This window comes from Thunnus albacares, chromosome 8, assembly GCF_914725855.1.
Source record: "Thunnus albacares chromosome 8, fThuAlb1.1, whole genome shotgun sequence".
NCBI lineage: Eukaryota > Metazoa > Chordata > Actinopteri > Scombriformes > Scombridae > Thunnus > Thunnus albacares.
This window is the reverse complement of record NC_058113.1, coordinates 35,002,649-35,025,628: the sequence shown is the minus strand read 5'-3', so window position 1 is coordinate 35,025,628 and position 22,980 is coordinate 35,002,649. Positions and strand designations below refer to the sequence as shown.

The 22,980-nt window shown below is 41.4% G+C and overlaps 1 protein-coding gene and 1 pseudogene across 2 annotated transcripts; both read left to right on the top strand.

The window, feature by feature from the left end:
* LOC122987527 overlaps positions 1 to 2,734 on the top strand; it is a 19,316-nt pseudogene extending 16,582 nt beyond the window's left edge.
* A 2,432-nt stretch (positions 2,735 to 5,166) lies between these two features.
* On the top strand, positions 5,167 to 21,208 carry LOC122987551 (acidic leucine-rich nuclear phosphoprotein 32 family member E-like). Of its 2 annotated transcripts, none has more exons than XM_044359472.1 (7): positions 5,167 to 5,354; positions 13,652 to 13,801; positions 13,899 to 14,021; positions 15,369 to 15,528; positions 16,436 to 16,569; positions 16,659 to 16,728; positions 19,582 to 21,208. In XM_044359472.1, the coding sequence occupies exons 1-7, from the start codon at positions 5,301 to 5,303 to the stop codon at positions 19,659 to 19,661; spliced, it is 771 nt and encodes a 256-aa protein (XP_044215407.1). In that variant the 5' UTR covers positions 5,167 to 5,300; the 3' UTR covers positions 19,662 to 21,208. The 2 variants fall into 2 exon arrangements, with proteins under 2 accessions (XP_044215407.1, XP_044215408.1); XM_044359473.1 differs by lacking the exon at positions 5,167 to 5,354 and adding an exon at positions 5,997 to 6,054.
* The last annotated feature ends 1,772 nt before the right edge of the window (positions 21,209 to 22,980 follow it).

Here is a 22,980-nt window from a genome sequence, read left to right as displayed (position 1 = left end):
TCTGGATGCGTTGCCTTAGTGACCACTCTGTATTTGTCCAGAGTTTCTACCTGGACCGTGAGGCCGGCCGAGCGCCGGGAGATGGCGTGCACAAGATCTACCCCGGAGCTTACATCAAGGTGTGTCGATACGCAGACGACATTCTGCTGATCGTCTGTATCGATCACATTAACGTGAAGGCTGATGTTTTTGTTTTTATCTGATGGATTCAAGACTTTCCAAAGTCTTCCAACAGGACTCGACTACCATCAGTCTGATATGCTGCTAGCGCCCCCCACAGGCTACACTGATCATTACAGCCACAGTATGAACACAGTGAGATATCTCAACTTCTGTTCAGATCATCCTGAGATGTCTCTGATCTGATTCCTGATCTACAGAGGACAAACTTAACATTTGTAGATTCACTAAATAATAAATAAATAAATAAATAAATAAATAGGGCGCTGTGATAGCCACATGGTTACAGCACTTTTGTTGCATGTCATGCTCCTCTCTCTCCCCCTTGTTTCCTGTCTGCTTCTCCACTGTCAACTGTCAAAAAAGAAAGAAATTAAATTAAATAAAATAAAATAAAATAATAAATAAATCATCAGATGTTTGATTGTAATGACCTCTGCAGGCTGCAGGAGGCGCTGACAGGACAAACCTGCAGTTACACTGAGTCCTAAAATGAAGATTTGTAAAAATTACATGATTTTGGTCTGAAGAACCTGAAGAGCCTCTCACCTGTCTGCTCAGGTGTTTGACCTGTCTGTCTCTCACCTGTCTCTCCCTCCAGGTGTTTGACCTGTCTGTCTCTCACCTGTCTCTCCCTCCAGGTGTTTGACCTGTCTGTCTCTCACCTGTCTCTCCCTCCAGGTGTTTGACCTGAGGCAGTGTCACAGACAGATGCAGCAGCAGGCAGCTGCAGTTGTTGGTGCGATTCCTAGGCAGAGCAGCGTAGGGGGGCTAACCCCCGCTGTCGGTGAGTGCTGCCTGTCTCTCTCTCTCTCTGGGTGCCTGTCTCTCTCTGTCTGGGTGCCTGTCTCTCTCTCTGGGTGCCTGTCTCTCTCTCTCTCTGGGTACCTCTCTCTCTCTCTGGGTGCCTGTCTCTCTCTCTCTGGGTGCCTGTCTCTCTCTCTGGGTACCTGTCTCTCTCTCTGGGTACCTGTCTCTCTCTCTCTCTGGGTGCCTGTCTCTCTCTCTGGGTGCCTGTCTCTCTCTCTGGGTGCCTGTCTCTCTCTCTGGGTACCCGTCTCTCTCTCTCTGGGTACCCGTCTCTCTCTCTCTGGGTACCTGTCTCTCTCTCTGGGTGCCTGTCTCTCTCTCTGGGTGCCTGTCTCTCTCTCTGGGTACCCGTCTCTCTCTCTCTGGGTACCTGTCTCTCTCTCTGGGTGCCTGTCTCTCTCTCTGGGTGCCTGTCTCTCTCTCTGGGTACCCGTCTCTCTCTCTGGGTGCCTGTCTCTCTCTCTCTGGGTGCCTGTCTCTCTCTCTGGGTGCCTGTCTCTCTCTCTGGGTGCCTGTCTCTCTCTCTGGGTACCCGTCTCTCTCTCTGGGTGCCTGTCTCTCTCTCTCTGGGTGCCTGTCTCTCTCTCTCTGGGTACCCGTCTCTCTCTCTCTGGGTACCCGTCTCTCTCTCTCTGGGTACCTGTCTCTCTCTCTGGGTGCCTGTCTCTCTCTCTCTGGGTACCCGTCTCTCTCTCTGGGTACCCGTCTCTCTCTCTGGGTACCTGTCTCTCTCTCTCTGGGTGCCTGTCTCTCTCTCTGGGTGCCTGTCTCTCTCTCTGGGTACCCGTCTCTCTCTCTGGGTGCCTGTCTCTCTCTCTCTGGGTGCCTGTCTCTCTCTCTGGGTGCATGTCTCTCTCTCTGGGTACCTGTCTCTCTCTCTGGGTACCTGTCTCTCTCTCTGGGTGCCTGTCTCTCTCTCTCTCTGGGTACCCGTCTCTCCCTCTGGGTACCTGTCTCTCTCTCTGGGTACCTGTCGTGCTGTGCTGTGTATGAGGACAGTTCAGTAAGGTTTTGTGATGTAAAATCAATCTTCTCCCCTCACCTTTGCCCCCCCCCTCCCCTCCTCCTCCGTCAGGTGTGTGCTCAGGTGCAGCAGGTGTGGGTGTGGACGACCTGCGCAGGTTGTGTATCGTGCGCCTGAGCTTCGTTAAAGGTTGGGGGTGTGACTACCCGCGGCAGAGCATTAAGGACACGCCCTGCTGGTTGGAGGTTCACCTGCACCGAGCGCTGCAGCTGCTCGACCAGGTGCTGCACACGCTGCCGCCGCGGGAACACGCGCTCTGACACACAGGTGTGTGTTACCTCATCAGGACGATCCATGACCTGTGGGCTGCAGGTGGGCTGGGTTTAGCTCACTGGACAGCCAATGGCAGTAGAGGATTCGTCTACAGCTGAAAACAGAGAAGACGGAGCTGTAACATCTCTGTGATGGAGCGACACCTGACACCGTCGAGATTCATAAGCTCCGCCCACCCCGTCCTCCTCCAGACAGGTGAAACAAACACACCGCAGCTCATTGGTCGGTTTACACAGGCCTCAGACAATCAGCCAATCACAGCATCGCTTCCCTCCAGTTATTCAAATGTGTTTCCATGGATACCAGCGTCCAGTATCTCACATTAAAGGGTCAGTTCATCTAAAAAAACAAATGTTCTCTCCTCCCCCCACTGATATCTACAGAGAGTTTGAGATTTATTTGTTTATTTAATTTGTTTGGTTTTCAGATTTTTATCTTTCAACATTATTATTATTATTATTAGTATCATTATTATTATTATTATTGTTATTATATTCAATAAAAAATATATTTCTACTTTATTTCAACAAGATTTTTTTGACAAAATTCAGGCAAATACCTGAAGGCTCATTGGCTTCACATCACTTCAACACCTGCAGGAGAAGACGGAGTGACTCACCTCTTAAACAAAACGCACATTTATCTTGATCACATTATTAATGTAATAGTTATTAGTGTTTCTGTGGCCTGTGGAGTTCCTCAGGGATCAGTCCTGGGACCCGTTTCATTCTTCTTATTTCATTCTTCTTTATTATCCATCAGAGTTTCTGTGTTTCTGTGACGTTCAGCTTTACGCAGGTTACTTGTAAAACCTGTTTAAATTTTAAATCACAACAAAACTCTTTGCAAAACAAAAGTTTTTGTCTCACCTGCAGCACTGAGTCTGCACCACAGGACAAAAAATATCAAATATATTTTTGTAGTTTGGGTGAACTGACCCTTTAACAGATGGATAACTTTAAAATGTACATCTTTAACATGTTTTTGACAGTTTATTTATTTTTATTGATTATCTACCAAAGATGCATTTCCTTCTCTTAATGACATCATTTCCCCGTTTCCTTTGTGATTCAGCTCCTCTCTGAAATGTCAGATTATTTATTCTGTCATCAGTTGTTGTTGTTTTTTTCTTTCAGACTTTTATCACATTTTACATTATTATACTGAAAGTGTCTTCAACTCTGTAACATCTGATGTTTTTTTCAAATGAAACGTTTCTGATAAAAGATCAATCTGAAGCTTTTCTTCCTTCCTGATGATGAAACTGAGACGGCAGCTCGACGCTTTGCTCAGAGGCACTGTGGCTGTTCACGGGGACGGAACCTGGATTTCTACAGCTAATGTTTAATTATTTACATCCCCATAAGTCTCTGCATTCACTTCTTTTTTATCACCTTCACATCAGATGTTTGTGTTGCAGTGATGGAAGACATATTGAGATAACTAACGTCATGTTATTTATTATGTATATTCAGATATACAGTTCCTGTACAAAGCATATTCACCCTTCTCAAAAGTTTTCATGTTTTCTTGTTTTACAACATGGAATAAAAGGAGATTTAATGTGGATTTTTTTACACTGATCAACAGAAAAAACATTGAATATTAAAACATATATAACATATAAAATACATATTTTGTTCTTCCCTTCATGATGATTCTTTCTATGGCTGGTATAGTAAAGGTTTTCAATCATTCAAAAATCTCCATATATCATCTGTTTGTGCTTTATTCAAGGAGCTAGCAGCTAAATTTGATAAACCAAGGACACATTGTTTTTTATAATTGCAAATCCGTCATTGGGTCTCAATCCATCCATCCATTATTGCCCACAGCTCTTCTCTTAAAGGCATTTTATCTGTTTTGCATACAGAGCCATCAACTCTACAAAGTACAGCTGTTGGTATGGCAACATGACCTGAACGTAGAGATCACAGGTGAAATTTGGTCAAAAATACTTTCAAGAATACACTCAATATGTACAGCCTATATGTACTAGTTGAATTCAGGTCAAGGTGGTCCAAAGACTACATCCCTCAAAGATATCCAGACACCTGCAACATCAGCCAACATGTTCTGGTTCTCCATCTTTAATGCTTTATCAAGTATTTTGAAGAAACCAGTACAGACAAACCTTCTCACAGCACTGTTTGGTATCCAGTCTGAAGGTGACTCACTTCTTAAAACAACTGAATATTAGCCAGAAGATTCATTCAGCTTAACTGGACACAATCCGCTCCTCCTTCCTTTAAACACCTGATCAAACATATTCTTCTTCTTAAATTGGAGATTAGATTTAGTCTGCGGACAAACTTGTTAAGGAATGGCAGCCTAAAACAAACCAGTTGAGTCTGCTGTTTACAATAATATTATCCAAGATTACAACACTGTACTAACCTTTTCTTTTTTCTCTTTCTAGTCTCTAAACATATATTTGTATATTTGTCTGTTACGTGTTTGTTAGACGTGTTTGCAAGATCTTATTTTGTGTTTGTATTTTTGTTAGAGAAAAAACAAAACTTTGCATGTAATGGCAAATGTTATCTGACATAATCATATACATAAGAGTAGTTTCAATGTTTTTGTCTTTAGTGTTGTAGTTTTACCTTTATGAATGAATGTCGGAGCGAACGTGAAGCTATCAGTAAAATATGGCGCCAACGAGGACAAAAACAGGGAGTGTGTAACGTTTAAATGTTTCAAGTCCGCCTTCTTATTGGTTACAGCAAAGTACCGCCTTTGTAATTCCAGCCAATAGTAGAAAAGAGTCTTGCATAATAAGCGAATGGGGGAGGGACTCGGTGAGTGGCGCGCCATCGGACCAATAGGAGGACAGAATCTGAAAATATATGAATATTCATCATGAAGGGGGCGTGGCCTGCCAGCGGAGGACGGGCGCGAGCGAACATGGAGGTTTAGTTATCGCCTGGCGTCCATCTGTGAGCGCGTGCCTCAGTATATCTGTTTTATTTTCAGTTTTGCTTTGTTATACTTTGTTTTTTCTGTGTTCGACATGGAGATGAAGAAGAGGATCAGCCTGGAGCTGAGGAACAGGAAACCCGCGGAGGTGTGTAACTACAACAGCGCGGACTTTCATGTATTTCTGAAGGATGCAGATTCGACCGACATGACGGTGCTGAAAACAGTCAGACGTCAAGTTTCTCCGCTCGAACTGCAAAATGTCTCCGCTGCGGTTCGGTTCCGACATTTTGACCCACAAAACCACTTGATCGCAGCTCCAACATGGAGGCGGCTCCTCCGGTCCGTCCGGTCCGTCTCCGGAGGATCCCGCCCGCCGCGCGCAGCGTCTCTCGCGCTGAGTTCTCGCTCATGGGGCTCCGTGGAGCCTCGCGCGAGCCTCCCGCAGCTAGCATCCAGGCTAACAAGCTAACCTGGCGCCCAGCCGTCATAACACAGCCGGGCTCGGGGTGAGCTGACCGGGGGTCGGTGCGGATGCGCGGTTGTTAAAAACACGTCTCTATGAATATTTGGTCTTGGTTACATGTTTAAACTCTCCCGGGTCACCGCGCGGCCGAGCAGGCTGCCATTTAACCTGCGAGGTAAAGTAGTTTTCCACCAATCATACAATCTAACGGCGCGTTCAGCCAGACTCCGTTCATCAATCCCAGGTTTAAGGGGACTCGGCTGGAGGCCAACGTTGTTTTATGCCACAACACCATTTAAAGTGTTTTCCGTGTTCGCCAGGTGCTGCTGCTCCATTCGGCCGACACATAATCAAACTAACATCGCTTGTTTTCCACTAATTGGTAAGTTTAGACTTGTTCACCCTGCTGTTCCCGCCCACCCTGCTGTGTTTGGGTGTTCGGTGAAAGAAACCCGCAAATCCGTAAAAAAAAATAAAATAAACACGCAATTCAATGTTTAGCCGATTCAACAAAGTACTTAATGACGCGAGAAAAGATGTTATTGTGATGAAGTCTGGAGAAACGTTTCCACAGCAGCAGTTTGGTTTAATGAAACGGTTCTTATCCGGTCAGTTTGTTTCCATAATTACTCCGATATGACACGTTTAAAGCGACAAAGTGGAGGCAGAGAGGAGCAGCTGCTGGCTGTGTGGCGGGTCACCAAAGAGTGTCTGAGCTGAGAGGAGTCAGTCCATGATGGGGGAGAGAAGCCTGATCACTGTGTTTAAAAGGGTTTTATCTCCCACACAGCTCTTCTAGATTGCTGTCAACCTGCTCACATTAAAGTTTAGACTTGTAGTTCCCATTATTTTATTTCAGATAGTGCTGCAAAAGCAAAACAAAAACTGTGCAGATACTTAATATCTGGGCAGTTTTCTTCTGAAGGGTCATAAAGCAAGGTTACTCGTTAAGCCAGACTTATCTCAGTAAGTCAGGTTTATCATCGTGTTTTTCTGTTTCATAAATAAGGTTTAAATAAATCTGACCGTAGTAAACATGGAAACATATCCCACCAGATTAAACGAATACAGTCAACCAACCAGACAAACACAGAATTTTCTCTGTTTGTGATCATGAGTCAGTTATCGAAGTTCATATGTTTTTCAGTTTTAATAATCTGCGATTAAAACAAAACCCAACTTTGATCTGTGGCTCAATAAACCTGCAGATACAGAAACCTGAAAATACAAGACGGGCAGACAGCCTGCATGTTACATGATGGCGTGTTATATGTTGTTGCCACATGATGGCGTGTTATATGTTGTTACATGATGGCGTGTTATATGTTGTTACATGATGGCGTGTTATATGTTGTTACATGATGGCGTGTTATATGTTGTTGCCACATGATGGCGTGTTATATGTTGTTACATGATGGCGTGTTATATGTTGTTACATGATGGCGTGTTATATGTTGTTACATGATGGCGTGTTATATGTTGTTACATGATGGCGTGTTATATGTTGTTGCCACATGATGGCGTGTTATATGTTGTTGCCACATGATGGCGTGTTATATGTTGTTGCCACATGATGGCGTGTTATATGTTGTTACATGATGGCGTGATATATGTTGTTACATGATGGCGTGATATATGTTGTTACATGATGGCGTGTTATATGTTGTTGCCACATGATGGCGTGTTATATGTTGTTACATGATGGCGTGATATATGTTGTTACATGATGGCGTGTTATATGTTGTTACATGATGGCGTGTTATATGTTGTTACATGATGGCGTGTTATATGTTGTTACATGATGGCGTGATATATGTTGTTACATGATGGCGTGATATATGTTGTTACATGATGGCGTGTTATATGTTGTTACATGATGGCGTGATATATGTTGTTACATGATGGCGTGATATATGTTGTTACATGATGGCGTGATATATGTTGTTACATGATGGCGTGTTATATGTTGTTGCCACATGATGGCGTGTTATATGTTGTTACATGATGGCGTGATATATGTTGTTACATGATGGCGTGTTATATGTTGTTACATGATGGCGTGTTATATGTTGTTACATGATGGCGTGTTATATGTTGTTACATGATGGCGTGATATATGTTGTTACATGATGGCGTGATATATGTTGTTACATGATGGCGTGATATATGTTGTTACATGATGGCGTGATATATGTTGTTACATGATGGCGTGTTATATGTTGTTACATGATGGCGTGTTTTATGTTGTTGTTACATGATGGCGTGATATATGTTGTTACATGATGGCGTGTTTTATGTTGTTGTTACATGATGGCGTGTTTTATGTTGTTGTTACATGATGGCGTGTTTTATGTTGTTGTTACATGATGGCGTGTTTTATGTTGTTGTTACATGATGGTGTGTTTTATGTTGTTGCTACATGATGGTGTGTTTTATGTTGTTGTTACATGATGGTGTGTTTTATGTTGTTGTTACATGATGGCGTGTTTTATGTTGTTGTTACATGATGGCGTGTTTTATGTTGTTGTTACATGATGGTGTGTTTTATGTTGTTGTTACATGATGGCGTGTTTTATGTTGTTGTTACATGATGGCGTGTTTTATGTTGTTGTTACATGATGGCGTGTTTTATGTTGTTGTTACATGATGGCGTGTTTTATGTTGTTGTTACATGATGGCGTGTTTTATGTTGTTGTTACATGATGGCGTGTTATATGTTGTTACATGATGGCGTGTTATATGTTGTTACATGATGGCGTGTTATATGTTGTTGCCACATGATGGCGTGTTATATGTTGTTGTTACATGATGGCGTGTTTTATGTTGTTGTTACATGATGGCGTGTTTTATGTTGTTGTTACATGATGGCGTGTTTTATGTTGTTGTTACATGATGGCGTGTTTTATGTTGTTGTTACATGATGGCGTGTTTTATGTTGTTGCTACATGATGGCGTGTTTTATGTTGTTGTTGTTACATGATGGCGTGTTTTATGTTGTTGCTACATGATGGCGTGTTTTATGTTGTTGTTACATGATGGCGTGTTTTATGTTGTTGTTGCTACATGATGGCGTGTTTTATGTTGTTGTTACATGATGGCGTGTTTTATGTTGTTGCTACATGATGGCGTGTTTTATGTTGTTACATGATGGCGTGTTTTATGTTGTTGCTACATGATGGCGTGTTTTATGTTGTTGTTACATGATGGCGTGTTTTATGTTGTTGCTACATGATGGCGTGTTTTATGTTGTTGTTACATGATGGCGTGTTTTATGTTGTTGTTACATGATGGCGTGTTTTATGTTGTTGTTACATGATGGCGTGTTTTATGTTGTTGTTACATGATGGCGTGTTTTATGTTGTTGTTACATGATGGCGTGTTTTATGTTGTTGTTACATGATGGCGTGTTTTATGTTGTTGCTACATGATGGCGTGTTTTATGTTGTTGTTGTTACATGATGGCGTGTTTTATGTTGTTGCTACATGATGGCGTGTTTTATGTTGTTGTTACATGATGGCGTGTTTTATGTTGTTGTTGCTACATGATGGCGTGTTTTATGTTGTTGTTACATGATGGCGTGTTTTATGTTGTTGCTACATGATGGCGTGTTTTATGTTGTTACATGATGGCGTGTTTTATGTTGTTGTTACATGATGGCGTGTTTTATGTTGTTGTTACATGATGGCGTGATATATGTTGTTACATGATGGCGTGTTTTATGTTGTTGTTACATGATGGCGTGTTTTATGTTGTTGTTACATGATGGCGTGTTTTATGTTGTTGTTACATGATGGCGTGTTTTATGTTGTTGTTACATGATGGCGTGTTTTATGTTGTTGTTACATGATGGCGTGTTTTATGTTGTTGTTACATGATGGCGTGTTTTATGTTGTTGCTACATGATGGTGTGTTTTATGTTGTTGTTACATGATGGCGTGTTTTATGTTGTTGTTACATGATGGCGTGTTTTATGTTGTTGTTACATGATGGTGTGTTTTATGTTGTTGTTACATGATGGCGTGTTTTATGTTGTTGTTACATGATGGCGTGTTTTATGTTGTTGTTACATGATGGCGTGTTTTATGTTGTTGTTACATGATGGCGTGTTTTATGTTGTTGTTACATGATGGTGTGTTTTATGTTGTTGCTACATGATGGTGTGTTTTATGTTGTTGTTACATGATGGCGTGTTTTATGTTGTTGTTACATGATGGCGTGTTTTATGTTGTTGTTACATGATGGCGTGTTTTATGTTGTTGTTACATGATGGTGTGTTTTATGTTGTTGTTACATGATGGCGTGTTTTATGTTGTTGTTACATGATGGTGTGTTTTATGTTGTTGCTACATGATGGTGTGTTTTATGTTGTTGTTACATGATGGCGTGTTTTATGTTGTTGTTACATGATGGCGTGTTTTATGTTGTTGTTACATGATGGCGTGTTTTATGTTGTTGTTACATGATGGCGTGTTTTATGTTGTTGTTACATGATGGCGTGTTTTATGTTGTTGTTACATGATGGCGTGTTTTATGTTGTTGTTACATGATGGCGTGATATATGTTGTTACATGATGGCGTGTTTTATGTTGTTACATGATGGCGTGTTTTATGTTGTTGTTACATGATGGCGTGATATATGTTGTTACATGATGGCGTGTTTTATGTTGTTGTAACATGATGGCGTGTTTTATGTTGTTGTTACATGATGGCGTGTTTTATGTTGTTGTTACATGATGGCGTGTTTTATGTTGTTGTTACATGATGGCGTGTTTTATGTTGTTGTTACATGATGGCGTGTTTTATGTTGTTGTTACATGATGGCGTGTTTTATGTTGTTGTTACATGATGGCGTGTTTTATGTTGTTGTTACATGATGGCGTGTTTTATGTTGTTGTTACATGATGGCGTGTTTTATGTTGTTGTTACATGATGGCGTGTTTTATGTTGTTACATGATGGCGTGTTTTATGTTGTTGTTACATGATGGTGTGTTTTATGTTGTTGTTACATGATGGCGTGTTTTATGTTGTTGTTACATGATGGCGTGTTTTATGTTGTTGTTACATGATGGCGTGTTTTATGTTGTTGTTACATGATGGCGTGTTTTATGTTGTTGCTACATGATGGCGTGTTTTATGTTGTTGTTACATGATGGCGTGTTTTATGTTGTTGTTGCTACATGATGGCGTGTTTTATGTTGTTGTTACATGATGGCGTGTTTTATGTTGTTGTTGCTACATGATGGCGTGTTTTATGTTGTTACATGATGGCGTGTTATATGTTGTTACATGATGGCGTGTTTTATGTTGTTGTTCCATGATGGCGTGATATATGTTGTTACATGATGGCGTGTTTTATGTTGTTGTTACATGATGGCGTGTTTTATGTTGTTGTTACATGATGGTGTGTTTTATGTTGTTGTTACATGATGGCGTGTTTTATGTTGTTACATGATGGCGTGTTTTATGTTGTTGTTACATGATGGCGTGTTTTATGTTGTTGTTACATGATGGTGTGTTTTATGTTGTTGCTACATGATGGTGTGTTTTATGTTGTTGTTACATGATGGCGTGATATATGTTGTTACATGATGGCGTGATATATGTTGTTACATGATGGCGTGTTATATGTTGTTACATGATGGCGTGTTTTATGTTGTTGTTACATGATGGCGTGATATATGTTGTTACATGATGGCGTGTTTTATGTTGTTGTTACATGATGGCGTGTTTTATGTTGTTGTTACATGATGGCGTGTTTTATGTTGTTGTTACATGATGGCGTGTTTTATGTTGTTGTTACATGATGGCGTGTTTTATGTTGTTGTTACATGATGGCGTGTTTTATGTTGTTGTTACATGATGGCGTGTTTTATGTTGTTGTTACATGATGGCGTGTTTTATGTTGTTGTTACATGATGGCGTGTTTTATGTTGTTGTTACATGATGGCGTGTTTTATGTTGTTGTTACATGATGGCGTGTTTTATGTTGTTACATGATGGCGTGTTTTATGTTGTTGTTGCTACATGATGGCGTGTTTTATGTTGTTGTTACATGATGGCGTGTTTTATGTTGTTGTTACATGATGGCGTGTTATATGTTACATGATGGCGTGTTATATGTTGCATGATGGCGTGTTATATGTTGCATGATGGCGCGTTATATGTTACATGATGGCGCGTTATATGTTACATGATGGCGTGTTATATGTTACATGATGGCGTGTTATATGTTACATGATGGCGTGTTATATGTTACATGATGGCGTGTTCTGCGTTACATGACGGCGTGTTATGTGTTACATGATGGCGTGTTCTGTGTTACATGATGGCGTGTTATATGTTACATGATGGCGTGTTTTATGTTGTTGTTACATGATGGCGTGTTATATGTTACATGATGGCGCGTTATATGTTGCATGATGGCGCGTTATATGTTACATGATGGCGCGTTATATGTTACATGATGGCGTGTTATGTGTTACATGATGGCGCGTTATATGTTGCATGATGGCGCGTTATGTGTTACATGATGGCGTGTTATATGTTACATGATGGCGTGTTATATGTTGTTGTTGTTACATGATGGCGTGTTTTATGTTGTTGTTACATGATGGTGTGTTTTATGTTGTTGTTACATGATGGCGTGTTTTATGTTGTTACATGATGGCGTGTTTTATGTTGTTGTTACATGATGGCGTGTTTTATGTTGTTGTTACATGATGGTGTGTTTTATGTTGTTGCTACATGATGGTGTGTTTTATGTTGTTGTTACATGATGGCGTGATATATGTTGTTACATGATGGCGTGATATATGTTGTTACATGATGGCGTGTTATATGTTGTTACATGATGGCGTGTTTTATGTTGTTGTTACATGATGGCGTGATATATGTTGTTACATGATGGCGTGTTTTATGTTGTTGTTACATGATGGCGTGTTTTATGTTGTTGTTACATGATGGCGTGTTTTATGTTGTTGTTACATGATGGCGTGTTTTATGTTGTTGTTACATGATGGCGTGTTTTATGTTGTTGTTACATGATGGCGTGTTTTATGTTGTTGTTACATGATGGCGTGTTTTATGTTGTTGTTACATGATGGCGTGTTTTATGTTGTTGTTACATGATGGCGTGTTTTATGTTGTTGTTACATGATGGCGTGTTTTATGTTGTTGTTACATGATGGCGTGTTTTATGTTGTTACATGATGGCGTGTTTTATGTTGTTGTTGCTACATGATGGCGTGTTTTATGTTGTTGTTACATGATGGCGTGTTTTATGTTGTTGTTACATGATGGCGTGTTATATGTTACATGATGGCGTGTTATATGTTGCATGATGGCGTGTTATATGTTGCATGATGGCGCGTTATATGTTACATGATGGCGCGTTATATGTTACATGATGGCGTGTTATATGTTACATGATGGCGTGTTATATGTTACATGATGGCGTGTTATATGTTACATGATGGCGTGTTATATGTTACATGATGGCGTGTTCTGCGTTACATGACGGCGTGTTATGTGTTACATGATGGCGTGTTCTGTGTTACATGATGGCGTGTTATATGTTACATGATGGCGTGTTTTATGTTGTTGTTACATGATGGCGTGTTATATGTTACATGATGGCGCGTTATATGTTGCATGATGGCGCGTTATATGTTACATGATGGCGCGTTATATGTTACATGATGGCGTGTTATGTGTTACATGATGGCGCGTTATATGTTACATGATGGCGTGTTATGTGTTACATGATGGCGCGTTATATGTTGCATGATGGCGCGTTATGTGTTACATGATGGCGTGTTATATGTTACATGATGGCGTGTTATATGTTGTTGTTGTTACATGATGGCGTGTTTTATGTTGTTGCTACATGATGGCGTGTTATATGTTACATGATGGCGTGTTATATGTTACATGATGGCGTGTTATATGTTACATGATGGCGTGTTCTGTGTCGTTGAGGTGGCGGAGCTGGTGGTGGATAACTGTCGCTCCAGTGACGGGGAGGTTGAAGGTCTGACAGACGAGTACTCGGAGCTGGAGATCCTCAGCATGGTGAACATCGGCCTCACCTCACTCTCCAAACTGCCCTCACTGCCCAAACTACGCAAGGTCAGTGCCCGCTTCCTGTTCCCACAATGCAACACTGTTTGAAATGTATTCACGCAAACAGCTGTGTGAGCTGTCGGCGGTGTGCTTTGTGTTGCAGTTGGAGGTGAGTGATAACACCATCTCAGGAGGTTTGGACACGCTGGCGGAGAAATGTCCCAACTTGACGTACCTGAACCTGAGCGGCAACAAGATCAAGGAGCTGAGCACCATCGAGGTTCTGGTGAGTCCGTTTCCACGGAGACACTTCCTGCTGTTTACACGTCCTGTTTCTCTTCTTTGTTTTGATGGAGATGGATTCTGTTTCCAGGAGGAAAGTGGTGAAGTTATTACTGTCGGATTCAGATCATAAACAGAAATCTTCTGATAAATGATGCTGAAAGTTGAAGATGTGAAGATAATCAATAACAGATGAACCTGGAAACCAAACATCAGCTTCTGCAGTCTTTACATCATTAAAACTGATATACTGTCAAGTTTTATTGGTCATAATAAGAGACGCCCTTAAAGTCATACTACATATAAAACACCAACATCTTATCACGTTAGAGGCCTTTAATCCTGAGAACAGGCAGCGATCGACAGGTTAGTCTGACTTTTCCTGTTTTAAAACACATCAGTGTGTGAACTGCTGAACTGATAATAAAGTTAATCAAGTTTTGCCAACAATAACATTCAAGACAATTAGCAAGAACGTTCAAAAATGTTTCTTCATGAATTTGCTGATATTTTCTCTCCTTGTTCTACTAGTTTTGAAGCTTTCTCTGTCTGTTCTTCTTTTCAGTGCATTTCTTGACTTTTCTGCTCCTAAATGTTCATATTTTTAGACAAACAGCGTCTCTGTCAGCCTGTCATCACTGTGTCTGCTGCAGGACTCAGGTTACAGCGTCAGACAGACACAAACACAGTCAGCAGCAGCTAGCATTAGCATCAGCAGCAGCTAGCATTAGCATCAGCAGCAGCTAGCATTAGCAGCTAGCATTAGCATCAGCAGCAGCTAGCATTAGCATCAGCAGCAGCTAGCATTAGCATCAGCAGCAGCTAGCATCAGCAGCAGCTAGCATTAGCATCAGCAGCAGCTAGCATTAGCAGCAGCAGCAGCTAGCATCAGCAGCAGCTAGCATTAGCATCAGCAGCAGCTAGCATTAGCATCAGCAGCTAGCAGCCTGAGTGTGTCTGTTATTCTAACACGTTCACATTTTGGCTTCACTGATGTTATTTTGATGTTATTTTGATGTTATTTTGATGTTATTTTGATGTAATCAGCGTAAGTTGAAGATCTCCTGCAGACATTTTAATGCACTGGAGGTTTCACGTCTCCACATCACACTTGTGTAATTTGCATACTGGACCACGATTGGCTCCAAATGAGTTAAATTAGATCAATCCTGCAGGTACGTTCAGGTGTTAAACTGAGATTTAAGGTGAATTCAGAGAAACTTTTAGAACAAACTGCACAGAGAAGAAGAAACAGGCTTTTATTCTGAAAGGGACAGAATGTGAAGAAGTGAGATGATGGTTGAAATGTTCCATCAGCTGACCGGTTCTCTCTGCTCTTGTTGTTCTGCAGCAGAACCTGAAGAACCTGACGAGCCTGGACCTGTACAGCTGTGAGGTCACCACGCTGGACGAGTACAGAGAGAGCGTGTTCGAGCTGCTGCCGCAACTCACCTACCTGGACGGATACGACCAGGAGGACAACGAGGTGCCCGACTCCGAGAACGACAACGGTAACACACACACACACACACACACACACACACACACACACCTCTGTAACACACACACACACACACACACACACCTCTGTAACACACACACACACACCTCTGTAACACACACACACACACACACACACCTCTGTAACACACACACACACACCTCTGTAACACACACACACACACACACCTCTGTAACACACACACACACACACACACACACCTCTGTAACACACACACACACACACACACACACACACACACACACCTCTGTAACACACACACACACACACACACCTCTGTAACACACACACACACACACACACACACACCTCTGTAACACACACACACACACACACACACCTCTGTAACACACACACACACACACACCTCTGTAACACACACACACCTCTGTAACACACACACACACACACACACCTCTGTAACACACACACACACACACACACACACACACACACACACACCTCTGTAACACACACACACACACACACACCTCTGTAACACACACACACACACACACACACACACACACACCTCTGTAACACACACACACACACACACACCTCTGTAACACACACACAGTAACACTGTGATGGATCTGATCAGACTGATGGATCTGATCAGTCTGATGGATCTGATCAGACTGATGGATCTGATCAGACTGATGGATCTGATCAGTCTGATGGATCTGATCAGACTGATGGATCTGATCAGACTGATGGATCTGATCAGTCTGATGGATCTGATCAGACTGATTGATCTGATCAGACTGATTGATCTGATCAGTGTGGTTTGTTGTTTGAGTTTCTGTAAATCAGAAAGCAGGAAGTGATCAGAGGTGAGTTTATTTTTTTAACATGTGACATTAAACACTGCGTGTGGTGGCGTCGTGTTCCAGACGATGACGATGAAGCCGGTCCACCCGGAGACGACGACGAGGATGACGAGGATGAGGATGATGATGAAGATGAAGGCTCTGAAGGAGACGAGGATGAGGTGGGCCTGTCGTACCTGATGAAGGACGGCATCCAGGTGAGTCGTGTGGTTGAAATCAGACCTGCTGGTGTTTGTGATGAAGTTCCTGGTTGTGACCACTGAGCGGCGCTGTTGTCTCCTCTCAGGATGAAGAAGACGATGGAGACTATGTGGAAGAGGAAGAGGACGACGAGGAGGAGGAAGAGGAAGATGGAGGTTTGTGTTTAATCAGAGTTTTGATCCTGCAGCAGCGTTAGAGCCGCCGACCCACAAACATACATGTTTACCATAAAGTCCTCAAATATAAAGATATTTATAGATGATGTCATCGCTTCATATTTGATCACTGTTCTGGAGCTTTTGATCCTGTTACATGATCTTCCTCAGCAGGTGGAACTGCTCGATCATCATTAAACTGTAATAACAACAACAACAACAATAACAAAATAATAATAATAACAAAACAACAATAATAACAACAACAATAACTATAATAATAATGTTCCAACTTTAAAAAACCGACTGAAAGTTTTTAAACTGACGTCTGAAACTTTACTGAATAGTTTGTCTTCAGCTGGTCCAGAAGCAGCTGTTAACAGCTGGATCCTATAACTACTCTCTCTCTCTACCTGTCTCTCTACCTGTCTCTCTCTCCGCCTGTCTCTCTACCTGTCTCTCTCTCTCTACAACAAGATAAATGGTTCTTTGGACTTTGATGTTATCACCGTACTGATCAGAATGATAACCAGCAGACTGAAAATTGATCACAACTATTACAGGTTGATGAATGATCCATTGATGAGGAGGAGCTCTGCTTTGGACGCATGTTGGGCTCAATCTGCTGTTGTTGTTGTTTTTAATGCTTGTTGATCTGATGACGAGATAAATAAAGATGTTTTAAACATTCAAAACATTTCTCTACCTGTCTCTCTCTCTCTCTGCCTGTATCTCTCTCTCTCTCTACCTGTCTGTCTACCTGTCTCTCTCTCTCTGCCTGTCTCTCTACCTGTCTCTCTCTTTCTCTACCTGTCTCTCTCTCTCTACCTGTCTCTCTCTCTACCTCTCTCTCTCTCTCTACCTGTCTCTCTCTCTCTCTGCCTGTATCTCTCTCTCTCTCTACCTGTCTCTCTCTCTCTGCCTGTCTGTCTACCTGTCTCTCTCTCTCTCTACCTCTCTCTCTCTCTACCTCTCTCTCTCTCTACCTCTCTCTCTTTCTACCTGTCTCTCTCTCTCTACCTGTCTCTCTCTCTGCCTGTCTCTCTCTCTCTCTACCTGTCTCTCTCTCTCTCTCTCTCTCTCTCTCTCTCTCTCTACCTGTCTCTCTCTCTCTACCTGTCTCTCTCTCTCTACCTGTCTCTCTCTCTACCTGTCTCTCTCTCTCTACCTGTCTCTCTCTCTACCTGTCTCTCTCTCTACCTGTCTCTCTCTCTACCTGTCTCTCTCTCTACCTGTCTCTCTCTCTCTACCTGTCTCTCTCTCTCTCTACCTGTCTCTCTCTCTCTACCTCTCTCTCTCTCTCTCTACCTGTCTCTCTCTCTACCTGTCTCTCTCTCTCTCTCTCTCTCTCTCTCTCTCTCTCTACCTGTCTCTCTCTCTCTACCTGTCTCTCTCTCTCTCTACCTGTCTCTCTCTCTCTACCTCTCTCTCTCTCTCTCTACCTGTCTCTCTCTCTACCTGTCTCTCTCTCTCTACCTGTCTCTCTCTCTACCTGTCTCTCTCTCTACCTGTCTCTCTCTCTCTACCTGTCTCTCTCTCTCTCTCTACCTGTCTCTCTCTCTCTACCTGTCTCTCTCTCTCTCTACCTGTCTCTCTACCTGTCTCTCTCTCTCTCTACCTCTCTCTCTACCTGTCTCTCTCTCTCTCTACCTGTCTCTCTACCTGTCTCTCTCTCTCTCTACCTGTCTCTCTACCTGTCTCTCTCTCTCTCTACCTCTCTCTCTACCTGTCTCCCTCTCTCTCTACCTGTCTCTCTACCTGTCTCTCTCTCTCTACCTGTCTCTCTACCTGTCTCTCTCTCTCTCTACCTCTCTCTCTACCTGTCTCTCTCTCTCTCTACCTGTCTCTCTACCTGTCTCTCTCTCTCTCTACCTCTCTCTCTACCTGTCTCTCTACCTGTCTCTCTACCTCTCTCTCTACCTGTCTCTCTCTCTCTCTACCTCTCTCTCTACCTGTCTCTCTCTCTCTCTACCTGTCTCTCTACCTGTCTCTCTCTCTCTCTACCTGTCTCTCTACCTGTCTCTCTCTCTCTCTACCTCTCTCTCTACCTGTCTCTCTCTCTCTCTCTCTACCTGTCTCTCTCTCTCTCTACCTGTCTCTCTCTCTCTACCTGTCTCTCTCTACCTGTCTCTCTCTCTCTCTCTCTACCTGTCTCTCTCTCTCTCTACCTCTCTCTCTACCTGTCTCTCTCTCTCTCTCTCTACCTGTCTCTCTCTCTCTCTCTCTACCTGTCTCTCTCTCTACCTGTCTCTCTCTCTCTCTACCTGTCTCTCTCTCTCTACCTGTCTCTCTCTCTCTACCTGTCTCTCTCTACCTGTCTCTCTCTCTCTCTCTACCTGTCTCTCTCTCTCTCTCTACCTGTCTCTCTCTCTCTACCTGTCTCTCTCTCTCTCTCTCTACCTCTCTCTCTCTCTCTCTCTCTCTCTCTCTCTCTCTCTCTCTACCTGTCTCTCTCTCTCTACCTGTCTCTCTCTCTCTCTCTCTACCTCTCTCTCTCTCTCTCTCTCTCTCTCTCTCTCTCTCTCTCTCTCTCTCTCTACCTGTCTCTCTCTCTCTGCCTGTCTCTCTCTCTCTACTTGTCTGTCTCTCTACCTGTCTCTCTCTCTCTACCTGTCTCTCTCTCTACCTGTCTCTCTCTCTCTCTACCTGTCTCTCTCTCTCTCTCTACCTGTCTCTCTCTCTCTCTCTACCTGTCTCTCTCTCTCTACCTGTCTCTCTCTCTCTACCTGTCTCTCTCTCTCTCTCTACCTGTCTCTCTCTCTACCTGTCTCTCTCTCTCTACCTGTCTCTCTCTCTCTCTCTCTACCTGTCTCTCTCTCTACCTGTCTCTCTCTCTACCTGTCTGTCTCTCAGATGAGGACGGTGTTCGGGGGGAGAAGAGGAAGAGAGACGCGGATGATGAAGGTGATGACGGAGACGAAGACGACGAGTAGTTTTAACCATCTTCACACACTGTAACACCTGACCCCGCCCCCTCATCTCCCCTTGACCTTTGACCCCTCAGAGCCGCAGAGAGACAGGAAACAGGACGCTGAGTTCAGGTTCAGGATCATTTCTCTGCTGACTGAATACTGATCACATGATCAGCTGATCAATACAGATCAATACTCAGCTGACAGACAGCTCAGTGTGCCAGCGGGGGGGCGACGCTGCGCAGAATCTGATTGGTCGTCACTGTGAAGATAATCTTTATTATTCAAACATTTTCTAAACGAGTTCACACACGTTTCACACTTCCTGTTTATTGATCACACGCTCTGATCAGGTATCAATAACTGTCAGTGCTGCGTCTGCTCGTTAAGTCATTTAATTTCATTCCACTTGTTTTCTGTTGTTTATCAAACAAACAGATGATTAAAAACAAACATCAGAACGTTTCCGTCCTCGAACGCCGTCACGTCTGAAGAAACGATGAAGATCGATCGTTAAATGATGACGAGCTGCTCAGATGAAGCTGATCAATAAAAGACTCAACGTGTCAAATATCTGCTTCTTTAGTAAAAGCTTAAAGGTTTCAGGCTAGACGTAAACTACGACTCCCAGGGTGCATTTCAGCAAGAAGCAGCCAATCACAGAGCTTCATATTCAGTCAGATGCTTCGTTGCTAACGGCGACCAGAAGCTGAAGATTCAACTTTTAACAATCTGCAGGTTTAATCAGTGTCATTAAGCTCTGATTGACGTCTCTGACTGGCTCCGTCTCCATAGCAACAGCAGCCGAGGCTCATGGGTAACGTAGTTTAAACATCATCCAGCAGTTGTTGTTAAAACACATCGAGATCAATTAAAGAAACGTGTGAAAGATAAAAATACAATAAACTTTATTATCAGCTGATGGAAATGTTTGTTTTTGTTATTGATCATCAATAATCAGTCTATAAAGAGTTAATAACTGTCAGCAGATATCAGTGTTAATGTATTAATCAATAATTATAACAGAAGTGTTTCCTGCTGTAGAAACATCATCAATGATAATAAAACAGCTGTAATAATATAAAATAATAAATAATAAACATTAATAAACATCTGCTTATAATCACATGATAGTTATTACTGTTTATAGACTGATCAATAATAATTAATTCAATCATATTATTTTATGGAGGAATTGATCCGCATGACGAGATAAAACCAGTTAAAACCAGTTAAAACCAGTTTCCTCTGTGGACCTTCAGGCGTGTTGATCTGTTAGTTCATTGATTATTGATCTGCTGTGATTGGCTGTAGCTTTCTTTAGCCCTGCCCCCTCCTCACCTGTCACCTGTGGGCTCTGCGGCTCGGCGTCCGGATCCTGGATCCCGGATCCTGGATCTGCTCTGTAAATACTGGTCCGGCGGTCTCTGAAGGTTTTTGTCGTGTCGTCTTTTTAAACCTGTTTTGAGTTTTTTCTTCTTCTTCTGATTTAATTTTATTTTTTTATTCCTGTCTTCTGATTGGTTCGCTGTAACGAGTGTTTTTGAATAAAATCAGATGAAATCTCACCGTTTCCTGTTTGTGTTAATCTGTCATTTATTCAGAGAAATATTTATATTGATGTGAAAAATTAATGTTTTTCTGTTTTTCTGCACATGAAAATAAATTGATTGTTTGTGTTTCAGACTATTGATCAGGAGAATCAATGTTTAATAAACTAATAACTATAACGTGGTTATAAACAGATATTTACTTCTATGAAAACATATTTTATATTATTATATTATCATTGATGATGTTTCTACAGCAGCAAACACTTCTGTCAGTTATAATTATTGATTAATACATTAACACTGATATCAGCTGCATTATAGACAGTTATTAACCAGTTATAGGTTGATTATTGATGATCAATAACAGACATGGTGGCCACAGGAAGTCGTTGTTGACTAGAATATTCTGGTAAAAACTTGCCTGCAGTTTAATCAGCAGATTGATTGATTAGACTGATGTGTTGATGTCGATCAAACTGTTTGATTTATGATCAGTTTATTAAATATTAAAGCTTCCTGTGTGACCTGATGAGCACTTCCTGTTTCCACCACAAGGCGGCGCCGCAGAACAGCTGATCAACACAAACTCACTTTATTTAGTTTCTTTCTGGATGTTTTGGTTTTATAAGTTAATTAATATTTTTATATTTTTATATTATGAAAATTAATTTAGTTCTGACATAAACTTTATTCTCTGTTTCCCACAACAACAAAATAATCAACACATGAACGAAGGAGGATTTATTCATAACAACTTTAAATGTGGTTAAATTATTATTATTATTAAATATTGTTATTATTATTGTTATTATTATTGTTGTTGTTATTATTATTATTATTATTGTTATTATTATTGTTATTGTTATTATTATTATTATTGTTATTATTATTGTTATTATTGTTATTGTTATTATTATTATTATTGTTATTATTATTATTATTATTATTGTTATTATTATTGTTGTTATTATTATTGTTGTTGTTATTATTATTGTTATTATTATTGTTATTATTATTATTATTGTTATTATTATTATTATTATTGTTATTATTATTATTGTTATTGTTATTATTATTATTATTATTGTTATTATTATTATTATTGTTATTATTATAGAGAAACTGAAGCAACAAACAAACTCATCTGAGGTTTTTATAAAGAAAAGCAGGAAATGACACGTTCAGTTTAGTAATGAAACATTAATTCTTTATTTTGTGTTTTGTTGTGTGAACCAGTGTGAACCAGTGTGAACCAGTGTGAACCAGTATTCATGTTGGTTCCAGTTTGTCCTGCTGGTGGCGCCAAACAAACATTCTTCTTCATTTATTTCAATTTAGTTTGAATTTATTTTCTGAATATAAATAACTTTTAACTTTATAAAAAATAATGTTTTTATAAATAACTGCAGCTGATGATGACACACACACACACACACACCTGACAGACACAGGTGTGTGTGTGAGAGTGTGTGTGTGTGTGTGTGAGTGAGTGTGTGTGTGTATAGTGTGTGTGTGTGTGTGAGTGAGTGTGTGTGTGTATAGTGTGTGTGTGTGTGTGAGTGAGTGTGTGTGTGTATAGTGTGTGTGTGTGTATAGTGTGTGTGTGTGTGAGTGAGTGTGTGTGTGTATAGTGTGTGTGTGAGTGTGTGTGTGTGTGTGTGTGAGTGAGTGTGTGTGTGTATAGTGTGTGTGTGTGTGAGTGTGTGTGTGTGTGTGTATGTAAATAGTTGTGATTTGTTTTGATGAGGCTCTATCTGACAAACAAATCAGCTGCAGGTGCAGCTCCG

Excerpts from the sequence above, each read along its gene's own strand:
- LOC122987551 (XM_044359472.1), top strand. The coding sequence starts at position 5,301 with ATGGAGATGAAGAAGAGGATCAGCCTGGAGCTGAGGAACAGGAAACCC. Across the intron at positions 5,355-13,651 it reads GGAACAGGAAACCCGCGGAG|GTGGCGGAGCTGGTGGTGGA; the intron begins GTGTGTAACTAC and ends TGTGTCGTTGAG. Across the intron at positions 13,802-13,898 it reads CACTGCCCAAACTACGCAAG|TTGGAGGTGAGTGATAACAC; the intron begins GTCAGTGCCCGC and ends TTTGTGTTGCAG.